The 23,701-nt window shown below is 41.3% G+C and overlaps 2 protein-coding genes across 4 annotated transcripts in view; one reads left to right on the forward strand and one right to left on the reverse strand.

Annotated features, from left to right (window-relative positions):
* TXNRD1 (thioredoxin reductase 1) overlaps positions 1 to 23,701 on the forward strand; it is a 71,112-nt gene that overhangs the window by 16,408 nt on the left and 31,003 nt on the right. For all 3 annotated transcript variants that reach the window (XM_060025515.1, XM_060025517.1, XM_060025516.1), the window contains exons 2-6: positions 4,964 to 5,086; positions 6,534 to 6,606; positions 8,180 to 8,299; positions 22,686 to 22,828; positions 23,241 to 23,356. In XM_060025515.1, coding sequence (XP_059881498.1) covers positions 5,000 to 5,086; positions 6,534 to 6,606; positions 8,180 to 8,299; positions 22,686 to 22,828; positions 23,241 to 23,356 — 539 coding nt within the window. In that variant the 5' untranslated portion in view covers positions 4,964 to 4,999. The remainder of the gene's footprint in view (positions 1 to 4,963; positions 5,087 to 6,533; positions 6,607 to 8,179; positions 8,300 to 22,685; positions 22,829 to 23,240; positions 23,357 to 23,701) is intronic.
* LOC132434011 (kelch-like protein 15) lies at positions 10,325 to 16,919 on the reverse strand. The gene is given in 2 exon segments (XM_060025514.2): positions 10,325 to 15,639; positions 15,642 to 16,919. Coding segments are annotated over 2 exon segments (1,776 nt in total). The 5' UTR covers positions 16,309 to 16,919; the 3' UTR covers positions 10,325 to 14,530.

The raw sequence follows: 23,701 nt of genomic DNA on the forward strand, positions 1-23,701 counted from the left end.
GTTTGGACTTCAGTGTTAGGGGACCATTGTTGAGCCTGTCACAGAGTGGGAGACCACAGTAATTCTGTCAGTGATGACTGCTCTGGAGAAAAACTGCTTGGAGAGTGGCTGGGAGGCTGGGTCAGGGTGGCCCCTGGGAGGAGGCATTGAAATGGCGTCTGTTTGTTGTGAGACATTTGCCAGAATACTCGATACAGAGTGAATGTTAAATATTACTGAGGCTCTAAACATTTTAGGCACATGATAGCTGGCAGGTCTAGATGGTTAACCAGAACCTCCCTGGTCCTCCTAGGAGGAAGGTAGTGTAGCAAGCATCTCTACTTCACTGACTGGGCACAAAGACAGTTCTCTGATTTGTATTCACCTCAGTATTACCGTTTGATAGTTTTCACCCAGCACCACCTGTCAGCATTGATTGAAATTTTCCCTAGGCCAGGAGTTGGCAATGTTTTTTCTGCAAAAAGCCAGGTAGTAAATATTTTAAGCTTCGTGAGCCATATGGCCTCTGTTGAAACTAGTCAACTGTGCTCTTGTTGCAAAAACAGAAGCTCTAGACAACATTGAAACAAATGGGCGTGGCTGTTTTCCAATAAAATTTTATTTATGGATACTGAAATTCGGGTTTCTTACAATTTTCATGTATCATTAAGTATTGCTCTTGATTTTTTTTTTCCTTTATCATTTAAAAATGTTAAGAAGAACCATTGTTAGCTCAGGGGCTGTGAAAAAAACAAACAAACTACAGGCCTGCTGGGTTTGCCCCTCAGGCTGTAGTTTGCCAGTTCCTGTTATAGGCCTGGGGCCCAGGCTCTTCAGAAGGTCTGTAGTATTTAAACCATCATTTAGTTTTATTTCTTTCGTGGCCCATAATCCTCCAAAGCAGAGGCTTGAGGTATATCGCCTAGTGGGTGCCAACGTGCTGGCAACAGCAGTCAGATTTCAAAGGAAACAAGCAGTCAGCAGTTCGTATCGTTTATATAGTCACTGCAGACAAGGAACCCAGGCAGGAGAATTTAAGCAGTTTGCCCAGGATCACATAAGTGACAAAGTCAGGTTCAGATTTGGACTAAATCCAAGCTCCTAACCTATTATGTTACACCCCTGGTACTTTTTCAGTGTTTTCCCACAGTTTTATTTTCAGGGATGAGGAAGCTGAACTGAAGCCCAGCCTCTCAGTATACATAACAGAGTAGGAATTAGCACCCAGGTGTTTTATTCTAAGAATATTTTTGAACATCACATGCATGTGGAGTTGGCACTGGTGATGCAGGAATGAGACAAGATGCTTGTCCTTGTAGAGTTGATGGGATTGTGTGAAGATGCCAGCAGGGGCATCAGAGGAGGATCCAGCCTGCTGGGCACAGTCAAGTAAAGGCTTCCAGCTAAATCTTGAAGGACAGGAAGGCGCGGAACAGTCTTCACTAAGTGCTCTGAGAACCTGTGTTAATACAGTTGCAAGAAACAGGAGAATGTTGTTTGGGAACCTTAGGGAAACAATGGAAGAAACGGGCCTTACGTTGGTGTCTTAGGATGTTGGTAAAAGAGCCTAAAGGAATGCTTTAGAAAGGGTGACATATTTATGTACATTGAATAAAAATAATAAAACATCATGCAGTTGATATACTGGATCAGAATTTGATGGGAAGAGGGCATTTCAGGTGAGAGGCGATGCAGGTTAAGTGCAGGGGACAACATCTGTAAAACATGCCAGAGCTTTTTGACTTAGCCCCTTGGGCAGGCAGGTTCCCTTTTGTAGGAAAGGGAGAATTAGTGACTGAAGGGATTTTTCCTACCAACCACGGTGCCAATATGCTTTACCTCAGGCTCAACAGTTGGGGGTGGGGGTGGGGGGAATGTTGATTTTACAAAAGGAAAAAACGGACTCCCAAGGATTAGGTGATGAGCCCAAGTCACCTAGCCTTGAGAGTGATAGAGCAAGTATTTTCACCTAGGTCACTTCCACACCAGAGCTCATGTGTAATAGTTAAAAAAACAAAAGCCTGTGCCCAAAGGATAGGAGTCATGTTTGGGGGAAAAATAAAGATGACTTACTCAGATTTTAAAGAAATCTGAATTGCTCTCAGCATTGTGCCTTTCTGGGGGAGCCTGGAGCACAGTTTTTGCTAGCGGTGGGGTGGAGGAAAGGCATTGAGAGGCAGATGGAAGAATACACAATCTGTAAACCTCACAAACAGCTGCTGGGGGGAGGGGGGTGTATGTTTACACTGCTGTCCTTGGTTCTCAAACTGTGGTCTTCATTCTGCCCACCCCCTTCAGGAAGTCCTTGAGGTCAGAATTATCTTAATACTAAGGTGCTCTTTGCCTTTTTCACTCATTCTCTTGCAAGTCTACCATGGAGTTTTCCAGAGGCTACATGGCAGGCAGAGTGGTGCAACAGACTGAACACAGAAAAGATAGTCATCACAGAGAATTACAGAGATATAAAATAATGCCACTCTTCTCACTAATTAAAAATGTTTTAATCAGTTGTTTATGTTTAACAATGATGTTTGATATTTAAAATTTAAAGATATTTTAATAACTTAAAGTATTTTAATATTTAAGATATTACATTTTTTTTCTTAGTTTCCAATATGCTAAGCGCCACATTAACCAAAGCTCTAAATAATTTAAGGTTCTGAAGGGATCCTGAGACTAAGAGTTTGAGAACTCCTGTTCTTTATCAGCTTCTCTGGTCAGTAGTTACCAATATTTCTAGCAGTCGTAATTGGAGAACGCGGGGCATTTTTCTCTTGTGTCTCCTTACCCCATCTGTGTGCGCCTTCCTTACACTGTGGAGGAGAGAGCTGTCTTATATTGTCTATCTTACTTTTATCTCAGATGGGCAACCACTTCCTTGCAGTTGAATAACAGCAACTTCAGTTTTAAGTTGGATTAAAATTTTAAAACATCATGTTTAGTTCTGGGGTCAGCTGAATGCCTCAGTTGCCTGTCTTGCTGATTTTACTTTACAGAACTAAAAATGTTCAGGCTCACTGAGAGCTTTCTTGGTAAAATCTGTGTGCCCGGTTGATATAATTTGATTTAAACTTGAACCATAAGAACCCAGGTCTGATACAAAATTTCAGTACAGAACAGATTTTTATAAACATTGGTAGAGGGAGTATGTAGCTTTCCAGCATGACAGTGCATTTTCCTTCTTTTGTTTCAGTAGATGTGTTGGGGGAGGCGGTTATAAGAACAGGTGGTTTTTATTTAGGCAGCCAGTGATTGTGTTTTGGCACCATCTGTGTTAAGTACATGCAGATAAAATGAGGCTGAGATTAAAAATGGTTATTTTTCCAGAAGAACATCTAGCTGCATCTATTTGTTAATTCTTTTCAAACAGCAGGTCAGCCCTTCCGCTCTGAGATCAGCTAGAGAGAGGAACGCTTGTGACCTGAGGCTTATATTGCTCCGTTGATCTGAAGGGCTGTCATTACCGAATTGTTTTTCTCCCCACAGTGCCTTGCATTGGAGGAGCCTCGGCCATAATGCCAGCCAGCCTCTCATGTTAGACCTTTTGTACAGACGGTCAGGGTGATGCAGGCTTGCCCCTGCTGTTGCTGGTTTCCAGGTGCTCTCCCTTCAATCCCTGAGCCATGGTGTGTACCTGCCACGCTGCCCCGGGGGCAGCCACGGTGCCGCGCCTCCTCCACCTTTCCATACTGCACCCCCTTCTACATCCCAAGCATCCAATTCTACTGTTCCTAAGCTCTGCCTTTTGTCCCCCACATCTGATGGTAGGCAGGAGAAAAATGTGCAGTCTGGGCTGGTAAATTTGGGGGCTTTTTTGATTACCAATGTTAAAACTTGACTTAAAAAAGAAAAACATTTTTGTGTGCTTGTTAACAACTTTTCCAATCATTCTCTCATGTTAGCAGATTTTTTTTTTTTTTTTTTTTTTTTTGCCGTACGCGGGCCTCTCACTGTTGTGGCCTTTACCGTTGCGGAGCACAGGCTCCGGACACGCAGGCTCAGCGGCCACGGCTCACGCGCCCAGCCGCTCCGCGGCACGTGGGATCTTCCCAGACCGGGGCATGAACCCACGTCCCCTGCTTTGGCAGGCAGACTCTCAACCACTGCGCCACCAGGGAAGCCCCAGATTTTTAAAATAAGAAATAATTTTAAATATTCACCGAAACAGTGTTCCATGCTAATATGAAATGTAACTAATGTGTTTTAAAACTAGTGGAATCAAAGGATGTTTTAAAATTAAAAGTCTAACGTTTATATTATAAATGCCAAGTACATGGAAACTACTAAATATAGGAGGCTTCATACATAAGCAGATTAAAGAAATGAGCTTTAAGGGTCACTTGTTTATTTATTTAACCTTTTTCCCCCATTTATTTAAAATGTCTTATGAAAGCAGGGACTTTTAACATTTTGTTCAGGTCAGTGTCAATTAGTGATTTTGTTCTGAATTTCTAGATTTTATGCTTTACCTAAACAATGTAGAAAAAGTTTTAAATATTTGGCTAACCTGTTTCAGTTGCTATTTACCAGGTCCCTATCTTAATCTGTGACCTTAGCCTACTCATTATTCTACCTTTGACTAGAAAGTGAAAATGATTGCCAAATTGTATTGGGTCTATTAAAAACGTATAGTACCGATGTTTTTAAAACCTAATTTAAAGCCTAGTTTAAAAATTCTAGGAAAAAAGAGCCGATCAAACTTAATTTAGGTCTAAGTTGCTTTGTTGGACCATCAGGGCCTTAGTTTTGTGTACTATGAGGACACTTCAGAGTAGCTATCTGTGATGTGGAGATGCATTAGGACAGTCCTAACAGAAAGCAGGTTACTGATGACCACTTGAAGGAAGGTTGAACATTTCCATTGCATGCTATGATGTAAATCAATATTTTTCCTTTGCTTTTCTTTGAGGAAAGGTTTTTCACAAAACTTTTCAGACATTGCTGCTTTTAAGTTATTTTTACTTCCATTGTTTTTCTTCTTTAGGCTTATCAGGAGGGCAGACTTCAAAATCTACTGAAAATGAACGGCCCCGAGGATCTCCCCGAGTCCTATGACTATGACCTCATCATCGTTGGAGGGGGCTCAGGAGGACTGGCGGCCGCTAAGGCAAGGCTTCTTGTGTGTTCTGGGATATGGGTAGAATAGTCACATCCCCGACAACATTCTCCAGGTCCCCTGTGGAATTTGAGCTACTCTTGTGATGTTTTATACGTTAACTTGGGCAGGGAACGTTAAGGACATTTTTCCAGGTTCAGCTGTATATTCTTTGTATAAAAATACTGGGGCCAGTATTCTGGGACACATTTTCATTCATTTTAAGTTTGGTTGATTTTTTTTTTTTTAAGATAATAAGGGGTTTGTATGCAAATGGCTTGAAAAGAAGTAAATATATTTTTATTCTTTATAAATACGATAATTATTAGTTGTTTTCACTTTGATGATTTCCCTAATCACAGAACCTCCTCCCCAATAGAAAGATGGAGAGCAGTTGGATTTCTTAAGCTTAATTACTAAAAGTTTTTGCCTCCCCTGTGTACGAAATGAGGTAAGAGTGTATCCACTAACTCTGTGGCCTGGAGGTGATGGAGTACAGGACGTATAAATACAGGAGATTAGGAGTACGGCTCCTGGCCCTGAATTGAGATACATTTTCCATGTGTGAGGGGCCCTTGTGCCTGTCGTTGTTCCCTATCACCTTGTTTGTTTGTCCTCCTCTAAGGTGTAGCTTGTGGTGAATCAGTAAAGGTAGATTCAAATGAAGCTGTTCAAATTGGGAGCAGGCCAATGTCTGGCATCAAGCATTGCTTTGCTGTAAATGATTCAGGAGTAATCTCAGATTTTTTTTATTCTAGCAGTGGTGGCTTTGAAGGACACATAGACTCAGTCCTTTCAAATAAGCTTTGGAGGTCTAGTTGCAAATACACAAAGCTTATTCTCTGAGAAAGATAAAGGATACTCTGCAAAATGAACTTGTGATGGTCGTCACTCCCCTAAAATAGATTCGGAAACCTTAGAGAGATCATCAACTTCTCCACTGGCTCTTCGCGTGAACATTTTAGGAAATCTGACAATTTCAGAAGAAAAACTTTTCCAGTATTCTGTTCAGAAACTGAAGTAGATAAAACTTCGAAGTACTTATAAAAATATTGTCTTACTGGATACAGGTTGAATCAAGGATTGTAGACTATCAGTATATCTGTTTTACTGCCTGTTTACCACTTGCTTAGAAATGGCCACATAGTTTTCAGATTCTTGCTTACTTTATTATCGTTTGGCTGGAATTACATAATAGGATTCTAGGGATTCCAGCTGACTCTGACAGTTCTGCAACTGTAATCTGCATATTCTTTAAAGCTACCCTTATTGACTAAGTATTGCTTAACTTTTACCTTGGAGTTGCACTAATCGTTTTGGTTTATGAAATTCTCAGGTATTAATGATTGGTTATGCTTTAGGCATTATAGCTTAGTAAAAATAACATGGGTTTTCAACAGCCCATTTCCAGTCCATCATGTTAACCATTCCAACTCATTTTAATAATTTTATTTTCCAGGAGGCAGCCAAATATGGCAAGAAGGTGATGGTCCTGGATTTTGTCACTCCAACCCCTCTTGGAACTAGATGGGGTAGGCTTTTAAAATACCTTAGAAGTGACTTTGTAGGAGCAGGTTTTTCCCTGGCACTGGTTTAAATGGCCCCTAAAGTCCAATTTTAAAATTAAAAATTAAATAAGGAAAAAGAAAAGAACCCCAAACATGTACTTCTTTCACTTGTGCTAAGTTAAAATGGACTCCAGTTAAATGTTGAAATAGGTAAGTCTTATCAAGATGACTCAGCTGCTTCAAATTAGAAGGAGGCAAGAAGAAGCAGGAAGTCTGGATAAGACAGGGTCACAATTTCTAATTCGTTCATCAAATATTTGTGAAGGTGTCACTTCTGTGTCGGGCACTGTTCTGGTGCTGGGTGTAGTCCCTCTGGCCTGTGGAGCTCACATTCCATAATGACACTCGACTAAGCATTCTCCTGAGAGGGCTTCGATTTCCTTCACTGTGGAGTCCACTGCCATCTTGCAGTCTTACTCATGCCATTTTGGCTACCTCCCCACCTGCCTAACGGAGACAAGTTATCACCATGTTCTTTAAACTCAGGGACACTAAATCTTTACTTTTTTTGGGTGGGGGTGGTGGTGTCATGAATCCTTTGGTGAGAATCAGCGAAGGCTATAGACCGCCTCCGTAAAGAGATGCTCGTATACACCAAACTTTCTGTGTGCTCCCAGGCCCACTGCAGTCCAGCCATGCCCAGCTCAACAACCCCTTTATCAGTTCTACTCATAGGGCTGGTGGCAAGTGTAAGGTTGTACGCAAAGTAAGGCTTCAGTTTCTGGCATTTTTATCAGCAGTCAATTAACTTTGAATCTTTGAAGTATGTGGAAGTTGTGGAAATCTGCTCATTTTCATTTTAGGGTAATGTTCCTGTGTTTGGTCTATAAGGCTCTCTGAACTTAGAAATGTCACGAGACTTAGGAATAAACTCATATAAAAAGTATTGGCTACATTAAGTAAATAAATTATGATGTTTAATACAATAGCACTGGTGCTTGGGGCAGGCCACCCCAAAATACACACAGTGGCATATTGATTATTTTGAATTAAAGTTACTTAAGAAATGGCCAGTGCAAGAGGGACACTCTGGCTCTCCTTTTTGTCTCTGAAAGCAGGAAATAAGTCATGCGAAAGGTGCACTTCCTGCATCTGGAGGTAGCGAGGCAGCCTTATCACAAAAGATACGGAATTTGGGGCTGAAGAGCCTATTGTACACAAACCTGTCACCTCTTTAATTCGTCCCAAGCCTAAACTCTGTTTAGATGCTTAAATAATTGGGCACCCAAAACCTAAGTTTCTTTGTCCTGTCAATTTCTCACAAATGTATTGTTTCTTTGTCTAAAAAGTATAAAAACGGCCTGCTTTGGCTACTTCTTAGGTCCCATTTCTATGAAACCTTCATGTGCACAAATTAAAATTTCTTTCTTTTTCTCCTGGGGATCTGTTATGTCAAATTTATTATTAGTCCAACCACAAGAACTCAAGAGGGATAGAAGGGAAATCTCCTCCTCTGTGATGTTAGTAATAATCATTGCCTTTTTTCTTTGGAGGATTGTAATACGGGCTATAAACTGATTTCTCAATGTTGTTGCAGGTCTCGGAGGAACATGTGTGAATGTGGGCTGCATACCTAAAAAACTGATGCACCAAGCAGCTTTGTTAGGACAAGCCCTCCGAGACTCTCGAAACTACGGGTGGAACGTCGAGGAGATAGGTATGTGGGGGAAGCTGCTCTTCCGTTTGTGCTTCTGAGGGGTTCAAGCTGGGATCTTGCAATGCGCCATCCATCTACAAGTAACCCGGAATTCGTCTCTGTTGTTTGTTTTTTTGTTTTTGTTTTTGCGGTACACGGGCCTCTCACTGTTGTGGCCTCTCCCGTTGCGGAGCACAGGCTCCGGACGCGCAGGCTCAGCGGCCATGGCTCACAGGCTCAGCTGCTCCGCGGCATGTGGGATCTTCCCAGACCAGGGCACAAACCTGTGTCCCTTGCATCGGCCAGCGGACTCTCAACCACTGTGCCACCAGGGAAGCCCTGTTGTTTGTTTTTTTAATGGATAAAATCACGGGGGTTATCCTGTGTCGTGTTAGCTCTGTAGCTATTATTATGTATGGTAAGAACAGATATTGCACTTGGAGTACCTTTTTATAATAGAAAACCAGAATTCTTTCAAATAAATTCTCATAGTTGTATAGAGTTTCCTAAGGAAGTGCAAACTACATTTGCTTTCCTTTGAAGCTATTACATTTTTCTCTCACCAGAAAAGTCTGTTCCATGAGCTGATATTTGGGGGGATTGTTTGTTGAGAAGGGGGGGTTTTGTTGGATTAAAAATATTTAGACTACCATAGAAACCCTAGAAAAGTTGAACAGGAATCCGTTGACTTTAGAAGGTGTAGATGACATTATCTGTAGAAGAATAAAATGAGGTCTGGCACAGCTTCCTGCCTAATTAATTACGTAGGTCACTATGTCCTTGAAGAGTGAGGCTCCAACCCTTATCTGATTTTAGTTCTGAGGGACATTGGAGGGAAAATCTTCTAGCCAGCAGCTAGGGTAAATTGTTTTGTGGCTTTTTCTGAGTTTTAATTAAGAGTTACTAGATACCCATGTGTAAAAGGTATAAACACATGCTTTGAAAATTTTTGCTCTTCCTCTAACCTAGTCATGCTTCCTTTGTTGATGCTTTTAACTTGAAGTTTTCTTATGCTGGGGTCATATCTCTTTCCTCAGACCCTTAGAAGGCTGCTTTCTGTCAGTGACCTTTGGAGGCCTGAGACTGGTACTGAGAGTTTTGTTATTTGGTTCTAAGGTGCCATGCTCCATGTCCTTTTCCCTTGCCCAACAGAAAGGCAGTTGAGCAGACTCTTGACCTATGGAACGTGAATTTAACACTTCATCTGCTGATGGTCCACCTCTGTTTTTCACCTCTACCCTCCCCGCCACCTCCCAAGTTATTTACTCCCGTGTCTGAATGCCCAACTGAGTCTGCTGTTAATCCACTCTTTGCCTTCCTGGGAGCCTACTGTCAATGTACTACCCAGTTAACAACAGAGTCTCTCTTCAGTTAATGTATTAGACTTTTTAGTAGACTTTTTAGAAATCCTACTAGTGAAGTTATATAATATTACTATCGAGTGCTTGTTCTTTGTACTTGAGTCTCTGCTGGGGAAATACACAAATATTTATAAAGATAAATAACACAAATCTGTAGGTACACAGGTTTTGTTATCATTGATGTACCAACTAAGTACCCTGGGAGCCCAGAGGTGGGATCAGTAAATGATTTAAGAGGTGACTGGAGATGACTTTTTAGATGTTGTGTCCTTGACAGCCAGCAGAGGAGGGGAAGGTCAGTTCATTTAGACAGTGAAGGAACGAGGTACATATTTGAAGAATAGTAAATACCCTGGCATCTCTAGAGCAGGGAGCATGTGGGGAACATAAACGAGGACATTTGCTGTGGGCTGAACACCCTGGGTGGTTTGGAACAAGGGTAGGAGGAGGAATGTGGACCAGCTTAGGGAGCTGCACAGTTGTGCTGAGGGCAAGTTGGAACAGATGTTTTGTGATTGTTGGGATAGTAGCGGGAAGAAAATGGGGAGAGGAGATAAAGACCATAGCTGTAGCAGAAAGGAAGCTACCATCTTTCCCCACTACCCACCTCAGCCTCCTGCCAGCCTTATGGATTCATCGAGGTCCTGCAGGACAGGAGTCGTGATTAAAGTCAGATCATCTCATTTTCCTCTTTATTCTCCATTCCATCTTTTTTTTTTAAGATTAAAAATATTTTATTTAAACTTTTCTTCATAAACACTTTTAACATTTTTTTTCAATTTAAAAACAATGGATAGCATAAACATGTTTTGAATAGATTATATTCACGGCTTGGGAAAAATTACCTGACAAAAATGTAAAGACTTCCAAAACAGGTATAAAAGGCAAACCTTAAATTATTCTAAGATTTTTAAATTGGCCCTAGGATTATTTGACTACTGGCCCAAAATGTACCTAAAGGTCAAAATATTTTTTCTATAGACAAAATGTGCCCAAGGGGTATAGGGCATATACAAGTTAGATAGAAAATAACCTCTCTGATCACCTCACTGGAACATTCCTTCAGAAAGCAAACACCTAATCCTTACTGATATACTGAGTAATAGGGTTTTTAATGTAGTTGTTCCCAAAGATGTAAAAAGAAAATCTAAGAACATTAAGGAGGAACAAACAAAGCTGACAGCATTCTCTCAATGTTACGCGTGTAATATTGAAGTTATACTGGTATACTGAAAGGAAACGACTTCCATGAGTTTACCTATTCCAGTCTATGTCTATTGAATATTTGACTTTATAAACTCTTGATAAACTAGTTTTTCAGAACTTTCATTTTTAAGATAAATCTCTTTTTAGAAGATATTTATCCCCAAACCAACTCTAATCTGATAGAACGTATGATCCCTAAAAATGTTCCGAGTACAAAAAAAAAAAAAAATGTAAAATAGGCAAACGGGAAAAATGGCACGAGCAGTTTTACTGCCATATAGCCCTCATTTATATCTAATTTACACTATTATCTATGTTGTTTTACTTCAGTCTAAAATTTTAAATTACGTATTCTCAAAAGAGCTAGTCTTTTCTGAGAGATAGCTTATAAACTGAAATAACAATTTATATTATAAACTGAAATGTTATGACCTACAACCACATATACATATATAAAAATAGTCCCACTGAACGTTTGACATGTTTAGATAATGCAGCTCAAATAATTTGTTATAAAATATTTTAAAGCTTAGTTTCATGTAATCAAGACAAAACCATTTTTACCACTTCTCCCCACACAAATGTGTGTCCTTTACTATGACTCGAGCAGGCTTCCCAGAATGAGGTGTCCAGAGGTGCTGCTTTAGAAAAGATAAGTGAAGGGCTCAGTCGATATTTCACAAATTATAGTAACACTCACACAGAGTAATGAGGACACAGAGAAAGCTGTCTCAAGAAAAGCTAATAATTCTATTAATTAAGCTTTACTTTTTAAAAACCAGTAGTATTTCTTCCAATACAAAACCTTCAACGTGAAGATCTTGAATTTTATGAAAAGGTTGTAGTGCAAGGATTTTCTTTAAGCAGATTAAATTAAAATAAAAACTTAGAAGGTCAAAGACATGGAAGAGAACAAACGTTTCTAATTAAGATGCAATTAACAAAAATCAGCTATTTTTGTAAAGTCTGGCATTTAAAATGTAAAGTGAAAATTAACACACAAAGATCACAGCAATTACACTGTATAGTTTTAAATCTTACTGAATTTTAAAAAAACTATTTTGAGCACATATAATGTATATAAACAAAAATGGTTCCAAATGAAGCACACAAAAAATAAACTTGAAAAAAATTCTATGAAAAAATTTTCCATAGTTTAGTATAACAAAAATAAATCTCTTTCAGCAATTAAACCATAATTTAAAAAGGGAATGTAAGTTAATCATGGATTTAAAATAAGCTAAATTAGCACTACATATAAACAGAAGAGTTTTCTCATACATTCAGAACCCAAGCAATAACAACTATTCTTAAAGCTCAAAACTGATTACAGCTGACATCAGGTCAGACATGACGTACGTGTGAAGCTAAACCCAGAGTTAGTTCAAGTTAAAAGATTTCACAAATTTTCCAAAACATGAACTTTGATCTTGGCCTTGTGTTTTTACAATGAAGACCAAGAATATTCAATTGTTTGCCCAGATCTTACTTTAACTAGGACTAGGAAGTCATATCTGAGCAATTAAAGAGGACCACCACTGGAGTGTAAAAGCCTGATGGGGTTCCCTGTCTGGGTCTTTTCCAGCAAAAGACAACAATGAGGAAAATAATGAAGACGTTACTGTTATTTTCTTTAAAGCAAGACGGCACACATATAAAACACTAAGCCAACTAATATATTAGAAAAAGAATTAAACGGCTAATCTAACTCCTAGTTTTCAAAAGTAAAATGACTAAAAATGATTTTTAAGATGTAGAAAAAGACTTTTACCCATATTACCATGGGAAACAGGATACTACTGAATTTCGTTTTTAGAAACTGAAAGTTTCTAAAACCACTTAATAAAAATTTAAGTCTCATATACAAAAGAATGTTAAGTTGATTTCTAAAGACAATCCCAATGTTTCACTTTTTAAAGAACTACTTATGTACCTGACTGTTTCTAGCCTCCAGTTGTAGAGTTTTAAAATCAGGTTTTTTTCATAGTTGTCTATTTTAATTGCAAAAATGAAACAAGTTTTCACATTTCCATGATTTCACTCTTCCATTTTATATTCAGTGGTGGCAGCAGCAAAAAAAAAAAAAAAAAAGTGAAACTAGAAAATTTACACAACAGCCATATAGAAGGCATTGCAATATTGCACCAATATCCTAAGATCTGGCAAGTTTTGCCAGTGTAGGTTTAGTCTGTATCATATATAGAGTCTACTCAGAAGAAAATGGCATCAGTTTGAATGATCCACTCCCTGGTTATTCTTGCTTAATTTTGACAACTATATGCTTTTTCTTCGAGTTTAAAGAGTTGAAAGGTGCGGCTAATCCTAAAACACTTATTATAAATGCTTTTAAACAGTTATTCTTGATCCATTATGAACTTTGAGGTTACTATCTTTCATGCTAGTAGCTTTCAGTAAATAAAACAAAAGCTGAGGGCTTTCATCCCCAGTGCCACTAAATATTTTGTACTAAATAAACAAGTAGATATGACCAGTTAAGATTATAATTCTATTCCTTACCTCTAAGTCAAAACTGAGCTCAAATTTTCCACAAGTTGCTACTCTCCATTCAATAACAGATGCAGCAGCCTTATTGAATGTAAAGAATGGGAGTTGCACTTACTTTTAAGGGGCCTTTATTTAGGACTCTGGTATTACCTAAATTCTCTTTAAAAGTGCTTGCACGCTGCAGGGCCAGGGCTTGCCATATACCACTCCGATGCTCACTAAAAACAGGGTAACATTAAACAGACTGCAAAGAAAAACATTTTCAAAAAGAAGACATAACATCGATAAGCAACACTAACGTTTACTTTTGAAAATAAAACATAAAATGTTAGTTTTCATAAAACCATACATGTTTCAGGAATATAAGGAGTTTGAGTATTACTGAATCAGTATGGACTGAAGGTAGGCTACTCTGATACCAAACGAGGACTCCAGTTATTTTAACTTTCTAAAAATGTTAATACATGAAAAGACGTTACATCTAGAATACAACAAGTATGGCAAACTGTGTGTGCAAGTGCACTAGCTTAAAAATATAGAATCCTAACCACGCATAAAAGGGGCTGTGCCTTATATATTCATAAGATGTAAGCAAGTGTGGCTGTGCTTTCACTAACACAATGCAGATAAGAGAAGGCAGCTTAGAAATAGTGTTCTGAATATAAAAACGTTAAATTTGTAGAAAATTTAAATTTTTGCATTTTCAGCAAAAAGCCATGCAAAAAGGTCAAGAGTTTTAAACTTAAAAAATAAAATCAAAAAGTCTAACAGACTGCAATACACCGAAATAAATGTTCAAAAAGATTTCAGATAGAGATAGGAACTGAAATTACACCCAGTGACACTTATCAGATCTTCTCTTAGAAGATGCATGACTCTTACACTGACATTTGAAAGAAATGTTTAAAGCATAACATCAACTTCCCAGATAAGTGAATCGTTCTATTAAACTGCTCCTGGAAGTAGTTTCAAGAGCTAGTGCTTAGAATTGACTTATTGCATGAGTTTGAGGCCACTAAAAAGAAAAAAAAGGATGCGAGAACAGAATGAAAACATTTTCATGTATTAGACCAATGGCTTTGATAGTAAAACTAGTGAGGTTCTTCTTTATGTTTTTTAATTAACTACTTTGTCTCAAACAAATTTTTTGTTTGGCTTTATTGAAGGGAGAAAGATGCCATTAGTTGCAACGTCTGACCTCGTCCAGTATATATTCTGGAAAATGCAGGTTGCATACTTGTAAACCATCCAGCTTGCAGGGCATCCGCGGGTACTCATCTTCCTTCCATTTGTTTTCATCCGGATCAAAAGTGAGAATAGAATCGCTGTAATGACCATTGTAGCAAAGGCCTCCAAGAACCATTATCTGTTTGTCCAGCACAGTCACACCATGGCCACTTCTACCAATTGGCATGGACGCCAAGATGGTCCACTGATCAGTCTCTGGGTTGTACACTTCTGTGGAAGGGCATCCCTGAGACTCAAAAGAGGCCCTCAAGATCACACAGACACCACCGAAGACATAAAGCTTGCCGTTGTAAGAAATCATCTTGTGAAAACATCTAGCGTAATTCGTTTTGCTCTTATTCTCCCAACAGTTGGTAACTACTTGAGTTCTCCTGGTCCGCTGTTCTATGGTCCCTTCTTTACTGGGGTCAAACACGCACACTTGTTTGGAGGTGGAAGATGAGGTGATTCCACCAGTGATAAACAACTTGTTATTGAGCACTGTCCCCTCATGTCCATACTTGTTAACTGGATAAGGATCCACAAATTCCCATTTATCATTGGTAATATCATATCTCTCTGTTGAATAGAAAGTCTCATCTCTGGTTCTGCCTGCTACAGCATAAATAAACTTTCCAGTAACACCAGCTGCAAATTCTGAACGTGGTACAGACATGTCTGCCATCCGGAGCCAAGAGTTTTGTCTCGGGTCATACCTGAACACTTTGGAAGAAGCATGGAATTTGCCGTCTGGGCCCAGTTCTTCCCCACCCAACAAGAACACGAAGTTATTCACGATAGCAAGGCAGTCCGGACGCAGAGGTACTTGTGGGCCCTCCAGTTCCCACCAGACTCTTGGTTTCTTTAAGAGAAGTATTTTACTGTTAACCATGCTATGTCCAGTCATGCCTCGGAATACTGTAGTTTGGGGTTTGGCAGAGCGGATGCGGCTTGATTTCATGTCCAACAGAGGCTGCTGGTGAACGTTCTGAAAGTAATTCAAGGCTTGGTCAACTTCATAGCGCAGCTGTCGGGAGTATCTATAAAATTCTGATGTCTTAACCTGATGTTCTGAATGATGGTATCGGTATGTCTCCAGCGTCTTCTATCATGCCACAGCCAAGACTGCACAGCCTCGTACAGCTCTGTCTCTGGGAACCTGCTCAGATGATCATTATCCAAGTAAGACATGAGCTTCTCAAAGCTCAGATAAGACAGGAAATCAGGCCTGGACATGAGTGGTACGAAGTTGTCTAGCAGAAAGGCGTCCAACTTCTCCCTGACTCCCTCGATGTTTACACTGAAATCATCTAAGAGTCTCATAATTTCTGCACAGTTTTCTAAGCAGATTTTTGCTAATAGAAAAGAGCAGCAGAACTTCACCACTTCTCTAAGTTGAACATACATGGCAGCCTGAAGAATATCATGAACAGTACTCATACTCAGTTCTATAGTTCCATAGTACATAAACTGAAGGACGTGGCTGAAACCGGTAGCAGTTAGACCTTTTAAATGAATTTTGTCCTGATCTCGCTCCCTCATATCTGCGGTAAACATAATTCTGAAGTAATCACTCTGGGTGGCCAAGAGTGCTTTATGGGCCTGGAACTGATGATCTTCAATAACCAGAGTGACATCAAGAAGCAGTCCCTCCTCATACAGTGCTCTGAACCCAGCAGAGACCCTGGTGTCATGGATGGAGAAACAGAATCCTTCCACGTCCCCTGCCATGAATCACCTAACACAGCAAAGTATGCACAAGATGAAATTAATATCATAATTTTTATCAGCACTCCATTAATCCAAAAGCTATATACTTTCATTTTGGAAAGGTAGAACACAAAAGCGCTGTAAATGAACTTGTGAAACAAAACCAACTTGTTCACAATCCATACCCTGGAAGCTCGGGGGTCCGTCCAGCCTCTAGTGGACGGCAGTCTGCATCAGGAAGAAGCGGGCCGGACGGTGGGTGGTCAGGTGCCGGGACGGCACTCAGCTGGCTCCTCGAACGTCTATAAGGGGCCGCTCCGTTGAGGGGCGAGTCTGTGCGCCTGCGGCCTCCACGAAACCAGTCCTGGGAAAGAAGACAGCGCTGAGACGCGATTCGAGACAGTCGGGATCTGCGCGAGGCGGAGCGGCGTCGGGGCCGGGCCTGGCCTTGCCAATGCCAGGGGCCTCGCAGCACCCGGCGGGGGTCGGCGGTAGGGCCGACTCGGGGCCTTGGGCAGAGAGAGGGGCTGGGGGGTCGCAGGCAGCAGCAGAGGTGCAGGCACTGGCGACGTCGACGACGGCGTCTCTGGGCTTCTCTCTCCATTCCATCTTATTCCAGTACATATGTAAGCCTGCTGTCCCTGGAGGGAGATCCCGTTGTTCCATTTGGCAGACGAGGAGACTGAAGCTCTAGGGGGTGGGGTAGTGCGCCCATGTCATAGCTGAGAAATTGGCAGCACTAAGGTTTAGACTGAAGCCTTACTGACTTCACAGCAGATGGAGTGTACACAAGTGGTGTTCTTTAAGCCCTCGTGGCTTCAGTGGCAATTCCTTTGTAGGACCAGAGTTTTAGGAGCTGTTGTAGTGGCAGGTACTTTCAGAGCTTTTGACATGGCTCTGTGTTTACCTCTCCTCACCATGGTCCCCCCAAAAGGGGCAAGTTCTATATGTGGTCTGTAGGCCATACTCCTCTGGGTCTTTGGGAGGAAAACCTAAGAACCACTCATTTTATTTTCTAACCACTCTCATAAGATCTGTGATCCGTCTCAGCCCCATGATTCCACACATACTCTTTTTACCAGTATTCTCAGTGAGACTTCTTTCCCCAGAGCACCTAGGGTTAAGATCCTTCCTTTGCCCCATTAAAGTGTAGGTTGTTAGCGTAGACAGACTTGGGCACTAGTGCTGACTCTGCTATGTACTACCTGTGTGATGAGGATTAAATTCAACAGTGTGATTAAAATACTTGCCACTCAGTGAATGTTAGTTTCTGTCCCTTCCTCCTGGACTTGCTTCTTGTAACTCTTCCCTGTTCAGAGCGTCAGTAGATTGGAGCAGACTCCGCCAAGCACTTTTCTTGGCTCTTTGTTTAATGGGTTGTAGGAAACATTTGTGGATCTTACAGGAAGTTGTATATTTGAACAGTTTATTTCCCGCTTAAAGAGAAGGACATGTAACAAGAATACTAATCTGAAAAAGTCTAGTATTTATTGGGAAAAATAAGGTTGTTCCAAGCAAATTTTGATTTGTGCTGTAATAATTTCCATATAGTGTCTTCTTCATAGTGAATGCCACTGGCCCTTAAATCTCAATCAGTAACAGTTCTGGAGAGCTATAACTCAGAGTCATGAAAATGTTAGTCATTCATATAAGGTCTAGTACTCAAATTGGTATGTAGAAGTAGTGGATGTTAGCTTCAAAACTGTCAACTCTTATGAAAAATGAAGTAGGTGGAACAGAATACTTAGTGTGGTTAGAAATGTAGGAAAGTACATATAATGGGTCTTTAGAATCTTTAAGAGATAAGTATAGGTGTGTGCCAAATGAATTTTATTAACAGGGTCAACAAAGTATAATTCTAATAAATTCAGTAATCAGGTGGGTGGTAAAATATAACTTGAGGAATTGACGAACCTTCTTTCCAGCAACAGAATATATAGGTAGCTGTCACGTAACAATAGTAACTCCTTTACTTATTTATGTTGAACTTATTTCTAAATTATATGATGAGGAACTAATAAGTGTACAAAGACGAGGCAATAAAGAAGCCACTACCAGCACAGTCCAGATCTGCACATTAAAGCCAGCAGAAGCTCCTGAATTCCGTGGGGTTTTAAAACTTGAACCAAATCAAAGTTACGTTATTTTTCTATCCCTACAGAAATTATTTATTCCACTAATTTAACAGTTTTAGTTAGCTCTTTGGTGTTTCTTCCCCTTTTCCAGATTTTAAGGTAGAAGCATATAACTTTGTATACCTCCCACCCTTGTACGCCTTTGTCAGCAGCAGCAATCCCAGAGTCTTTGACGCGAGCTGTTTGAAGAGCTGTGCCTACTGTTTAAATCCCCTCACTCTTCCTAAATGGAAGCCTGGTGGTTCACTTACTGTCATCTTCAGCTTTTCTCATTAAGCCTCAGGAGCAGGCTGTGGCCTGGCTGTGGGAACCAGAGCTGGGCGTCACGGGAGTGGCCTGCTGTGCCTGCCGGGGCCAACACCAAGGGAGAGGGAGCCCACCAACTGGGGGACCAGTTGTTGCTTCCCTCCTTTTGTGCTAAAACGCTTGTGGTGAAGAATACAGTGGATTTAGACAAACATCACTTCGTCATTAGATCTTCGAGGAAGAAGGAAACTTGGGAGGTGTATTTTTCAAATGAGAAACCCCTAGAGGCTGCTGGTCCGTGTTCCCAAGAGATGAAGCATGAAGGCTTATTTTGCATTTTTCAGAAAGAAACACATCTAATCTCATGTCCCGGACCAAAGAACAGCACTCCCGTTTTCTTGGAAGACTGTCCTCTCTGACACTGCAAATAGTTCTGAGCGTGGTGAAGGAGGAAGGGCCCTTTGGACCTGGACCAGGCAGCACAGCTGAATCTGCCTGGTGATGGGGTTGGGGCGGGGGGGTGACATATCCAGGACTCAGCCTGTGATCTGCTCTTTTCCTAAAAGCTCCAAGCTGAGACTGTGCCGAGAAAAGAATTATGTGAGCTCAGTCATGTAAACTGGATGAATCGGAAGTTTCTGAAAGATTTATTGGCTTCATATTTTTTCAGATTTATCTGTTTGAGTTCTCTTGTGCTCAGGAATTAAGTGTGCCTTTAAAAAATTAAGCGTTTGTGAAGTTTTAGGATCCCAGAGAAAGCAAGGTCATTGGTTTGCAGTTGGGGGCTTGCAGAATTTCTGGATGTACGTATTCTCCTACCACACGCCTGAGGGTTCACATACATGTCTGTGCTGCCATGAGTTTATGTGTGGCCCTGGGCAGGTCACCCATCCTTCATTTCCCTGTGTATATAGTGGAAGGAATTTGTGCCCCTTCAGGGACTTGGAGGTGCAAGTGAGCAGGTGAGGGGAAGATGTAAGGATGCTAGTAGTTTGATTAGTATTGTCGAACCCAGGGGTGTACAGTAGGAGGGGGGCGGATCCGGGGCATCCGAGAGTTGGCTTTAAGACCCAGTTGCTGAGGTGGGCGTAAGGGCACACCCAGGTGAAATACAGGTCCTGCCTCGCCAGCTAGAATCCGCATCGCAGAGGCTCAGCGTTGGATTACAGCTGGTAGACCAAGCAGCAGAGTCAGGAGGCCTAGGGGGAATGCTGGGCCATGCCAGCGGCTGGGCTGAGTGCGGTTGGGGAGCATCCAGGTGGTATTTGGGAATGCAGGAAGGCAGTGGACTTGGGGCATTACTGGAAGGCAGGGCAGCCCTAGAGAACTGGGGTTCTGGGCATGTAATCAGTCCAACAAGGATCCATTTACTACCAGCAAGATGTAAAGTAGGAATTTGGATTTTATAAGACAGAAACTCAGTTATCAGAACGGAATGCAAGACCCAGGACCATAGGAGCAGGTGGAGGACCTTGGTGCTGAATCCTAAACTGGTGGGCTGCAGCTTTTATTTTTTTAAATTAATTAATTAATTTGTTTATTTTTGGCCGCGTTGGGTCTTTGTTGCTGCTTGCGGGCTTTCTCTAGTTGCGGCGAGCGGGGGCTGCACTCCGTTGTGGTGTGCAGGCTTCTCATTGCGGTGGCTTCTCTTTCTTGCGGAGCACGGGCTCTAGGTGCGCGGGCTTCAGTAGCTGTGGCTCTCGGGCTCTAGAGCCACAGGCTCAGTAGTTGGGGCGCACAGGCTTTGTTTCTCCGTGGCATGTGAGATCTTCCTGGACCAGGGCTTGAACCAGTGTCCCCTGCACGGGCAGGCAGACTCCCAACCACTGTGCCACCAGGGAAGTCCCTGGCAGGCGGATTCTTAACCACTAGTAGGCTGCAGTTTTTAAATTTCTTCTGCCTGAGCATAACCACACTAGAGATTGGTGCCTGCCTACTGTACCAGAGGATGAAGGAACTTTGGTAGAGAAAGGGGGTTTAAGGAGTTTGGAAATCAGGTGGGGCCTGACAGTTACAAAGGAAGGCTTTAACAACAGAATTAAGGTTGAATTAGGTCTGATCATTGAATCTGAATTTCTGTCATTGAAATAATTTATTGGTACTATTATTTAGTCCCAGCTGTGTCTTCTTTTAGAATATGGTATCTCCTGTAGGATTAGCAGAGTAGAATCCACTTAGTGCTTCTGCCACTGTAAAGTTTCAGGAATTAATCTGGCCTTTGATCTGTTGTTTCTCCCTGGGGCTTTATTGGCACTTTGCACTGGACAGTTCCTAATTGTAAGGAACTGTAGCGGAGGATAGCATCACTGGCCCTTGGGCATCCCTAATTCACAGTGATAGCCAAAGCCACCACCAAAAATGATGTCTGGGATTCGCTTAAAATATTTTAGTTAAAAGACGTATATGTAATGAGATTGGTAAAATGTTGGTAATTGTTGCAGCTAGTTGATTGGCAAGTGGGAGCGAGTTACACTATTCTGTTCCATTCCTGGTGGGGAAACAGTGAGTCCTGCCTCCTCTTTTTTTTTTCTTTCCGGTATGTGGGCCTCTCACTGTTGTGGCCTCTCCCGTTGCGGAGCACAGACTCCGGACACACAGGCTCAGCGGCCATGGCTCACGGGCCTAGCCGCTCCACGGCATGTGGGATCCTCTCGGACCGGGGCACGAACCCGTGTCCCCTGCATTGGCAGGTGGACCCTCAACCACTGCGCCATCAGGGAAGCCCCTGCCTCCGCTTTTTGTAGTGGTGGCGGACGGACACCGGATGGACAGGCTGGTTGAGGCTCCCTGCAGAATCCCTCACGCCCCAGCACGTAATCCTCCTGGCCTCATGACCACATGGCCTCCAAGGTCCCTTTTTTTTTCTCCCCAGCTGAACTGATCTCTGAAGGTTTGCTCCAGTTCTGACATTTTATGGTTCTATTAATTGAATCTTTATAATCTGTGCTCTGGGAGGCCACAAGCCAATTTTTGTGCTGTCATTCCTACTTCCAGCGGCTGGCCACTGGTACTCATAGAATTGATTGCATCACTTCCTGCCTGACCAAGCTACTTAGCCCTGACTCTAAGACTCAGACGCTCATTTCTGTGACAGAGGCTTTCAATGCATGTTGATTCTCTTCTCCTTCCTTCCAAACCACAGCTTCCCCAGAACCTGCCTTCTTCTACCACCAGAGTATATTTTACCCGTATCTTTTTTTTTTTATCATCATTGTTGAAGTTAGTAATGAATGAATGACAGGATTGATTTTTATCCATTGAAATTCAATATTATATTAGTGCCTTGGCTCAAAGGATTCATTTTATGGTAGAATTTTAAGACTCTTCCTTTCTTTGGTGAGATGGGAAGTTTGGGAGGCAATGAGGCAGGCTCTTAAACTTCTCTGTCTAGACTAGGGATCAGCAAACTTTTTCTGTAAAGGGCCAGATAGTAATTATTTTAGGCTTTGTGGGCCATCTGGCTTACGTCACAACTGCTCACCTCTGCAGTTGTTGCATGAAGGCAGCCCTGGACAATACGGAAATAAATGATCGTGGCTGGATTTCAGTAAAGCTTTATTTACAGAAAAGGTGATTGGCTGAATTTGACTGGTGGGGCCTTAATTTGCCAGCCCCCTGGTCTAGACACTGTTAACCAGTTTGGTAACTCCAAATCTGGCTACATCAGAATCTCTTAGAGATTGTTACACATTCAGAATCTTAGGAATCTTAGGTTCTCAAGAACCTAAGTACCTTGTTACCCCAGCAGTCAGTGTTCCCAATCCAAGGTACAATTCCCATTTGTTTCTAGATAAAGAAGAAAAAGCTTTGGGTATGGTTATTTTAGTCTTAAGAACTGCCAGAGATTCTGCACTATTTAATTGTCTGGTAGTTTTCTAAAAGGGAAAAATAGTTGAAAAGATTGTTTATGTGCTTGAAATGAAGGACTTGCCCTTTTAGACTAAATGGTTACTGGGAAATGATATTTACCAGGTGGCAGCAGAAAAGCTAAACATTTTGTCTTACTCTCTCGTGCAGTGAAACATGACTGGGAGAGAATGACAGAAGCTGTCCAGAATCACATTGGCTCTCTGAACTGGGGCTACCGTGTGGCTCTGCGGGAGAAAAAGGTCACCTATGAGAACGCATACGGGCAGTTTGTTGGGCCTCATAGGATTAAGGTAACCATGTGACAGTGTACGTAGCTGTTTTTGGTGTGTTTTCAAGTTTTTGTTGGGGGAGGAAAAGAGAAGGTGATTATCCTAATAAAGATGATGGCCACTGTGACCCAGACCGTCCAGTTTGGTGATTTTGCAATTACTTCTTAGGGACTTTCTCTTGTGGTGTAGTAAGGGTAATCTGGATTTGGGGCCACATTAGCTGGATTTGAGTCTTGGCTCTGTCGCTTCCTAGCATTGGGACTTTGAGCGATCCCTTAACTACTCAGAGTCTTAGTATCTCTTTCTTACTGCGTTTGCAAATTTTTATGAGGATCAAATTGGGCAATGTGGTAAAACAGCCTTTTTAATTATAACGTTTACAATTCTAAAGGATAATAATTTATTAAGAATTGATATATTGGTTCCTTCGTAGGCAACAAACAACAAAGGCAAAGAGAAGATTTATTCTGCAGAGAGATTTCTCATTGCCACTGGTGAAAGGCCACGTTATTTGGGTATCCCTGGTGACAAAGAATACTGCATCAGCAGGTAAGGACAAATTGCAGGGAGAAAAGGGGATTTTTGCTTTTTCTTCAAACCCATTTAATCCTTTTCCTGAAACTTAGTTTTTCCACCACATTTTTGTCCAGAGGGACAGGGAATTAGGAAAAAGAGAAAGGAAAAACTATTTTAAACCAGAGAACATTAAAATTCAGAACTATAAACATTGATCATCTTATCACCAAGAGTTAATATCGCTGCTAACATATAGATACATGCTTACAATATTTATATTTGAAATTTATATTTGTGTGAGTATATGTTATACGTGTATACTATATAAAACCAGATGGATATTCACATTTTATAAAATAATTGATAGATACGTTTTTG

Source organism: Delphinus delphis, chromosome 11 (genome assembly GCF_949987515.2).
Source record: "Delphinus delphis chromosome 11, mDelDel1.2, whole genome shotgun sequence".
NCBI classification, from domain to species: Eukaryota; Metazoa; Chordata; class Mammalia; order Artiodactyla; family Delphinidae; genus Delphinus; species Delphinus delphis.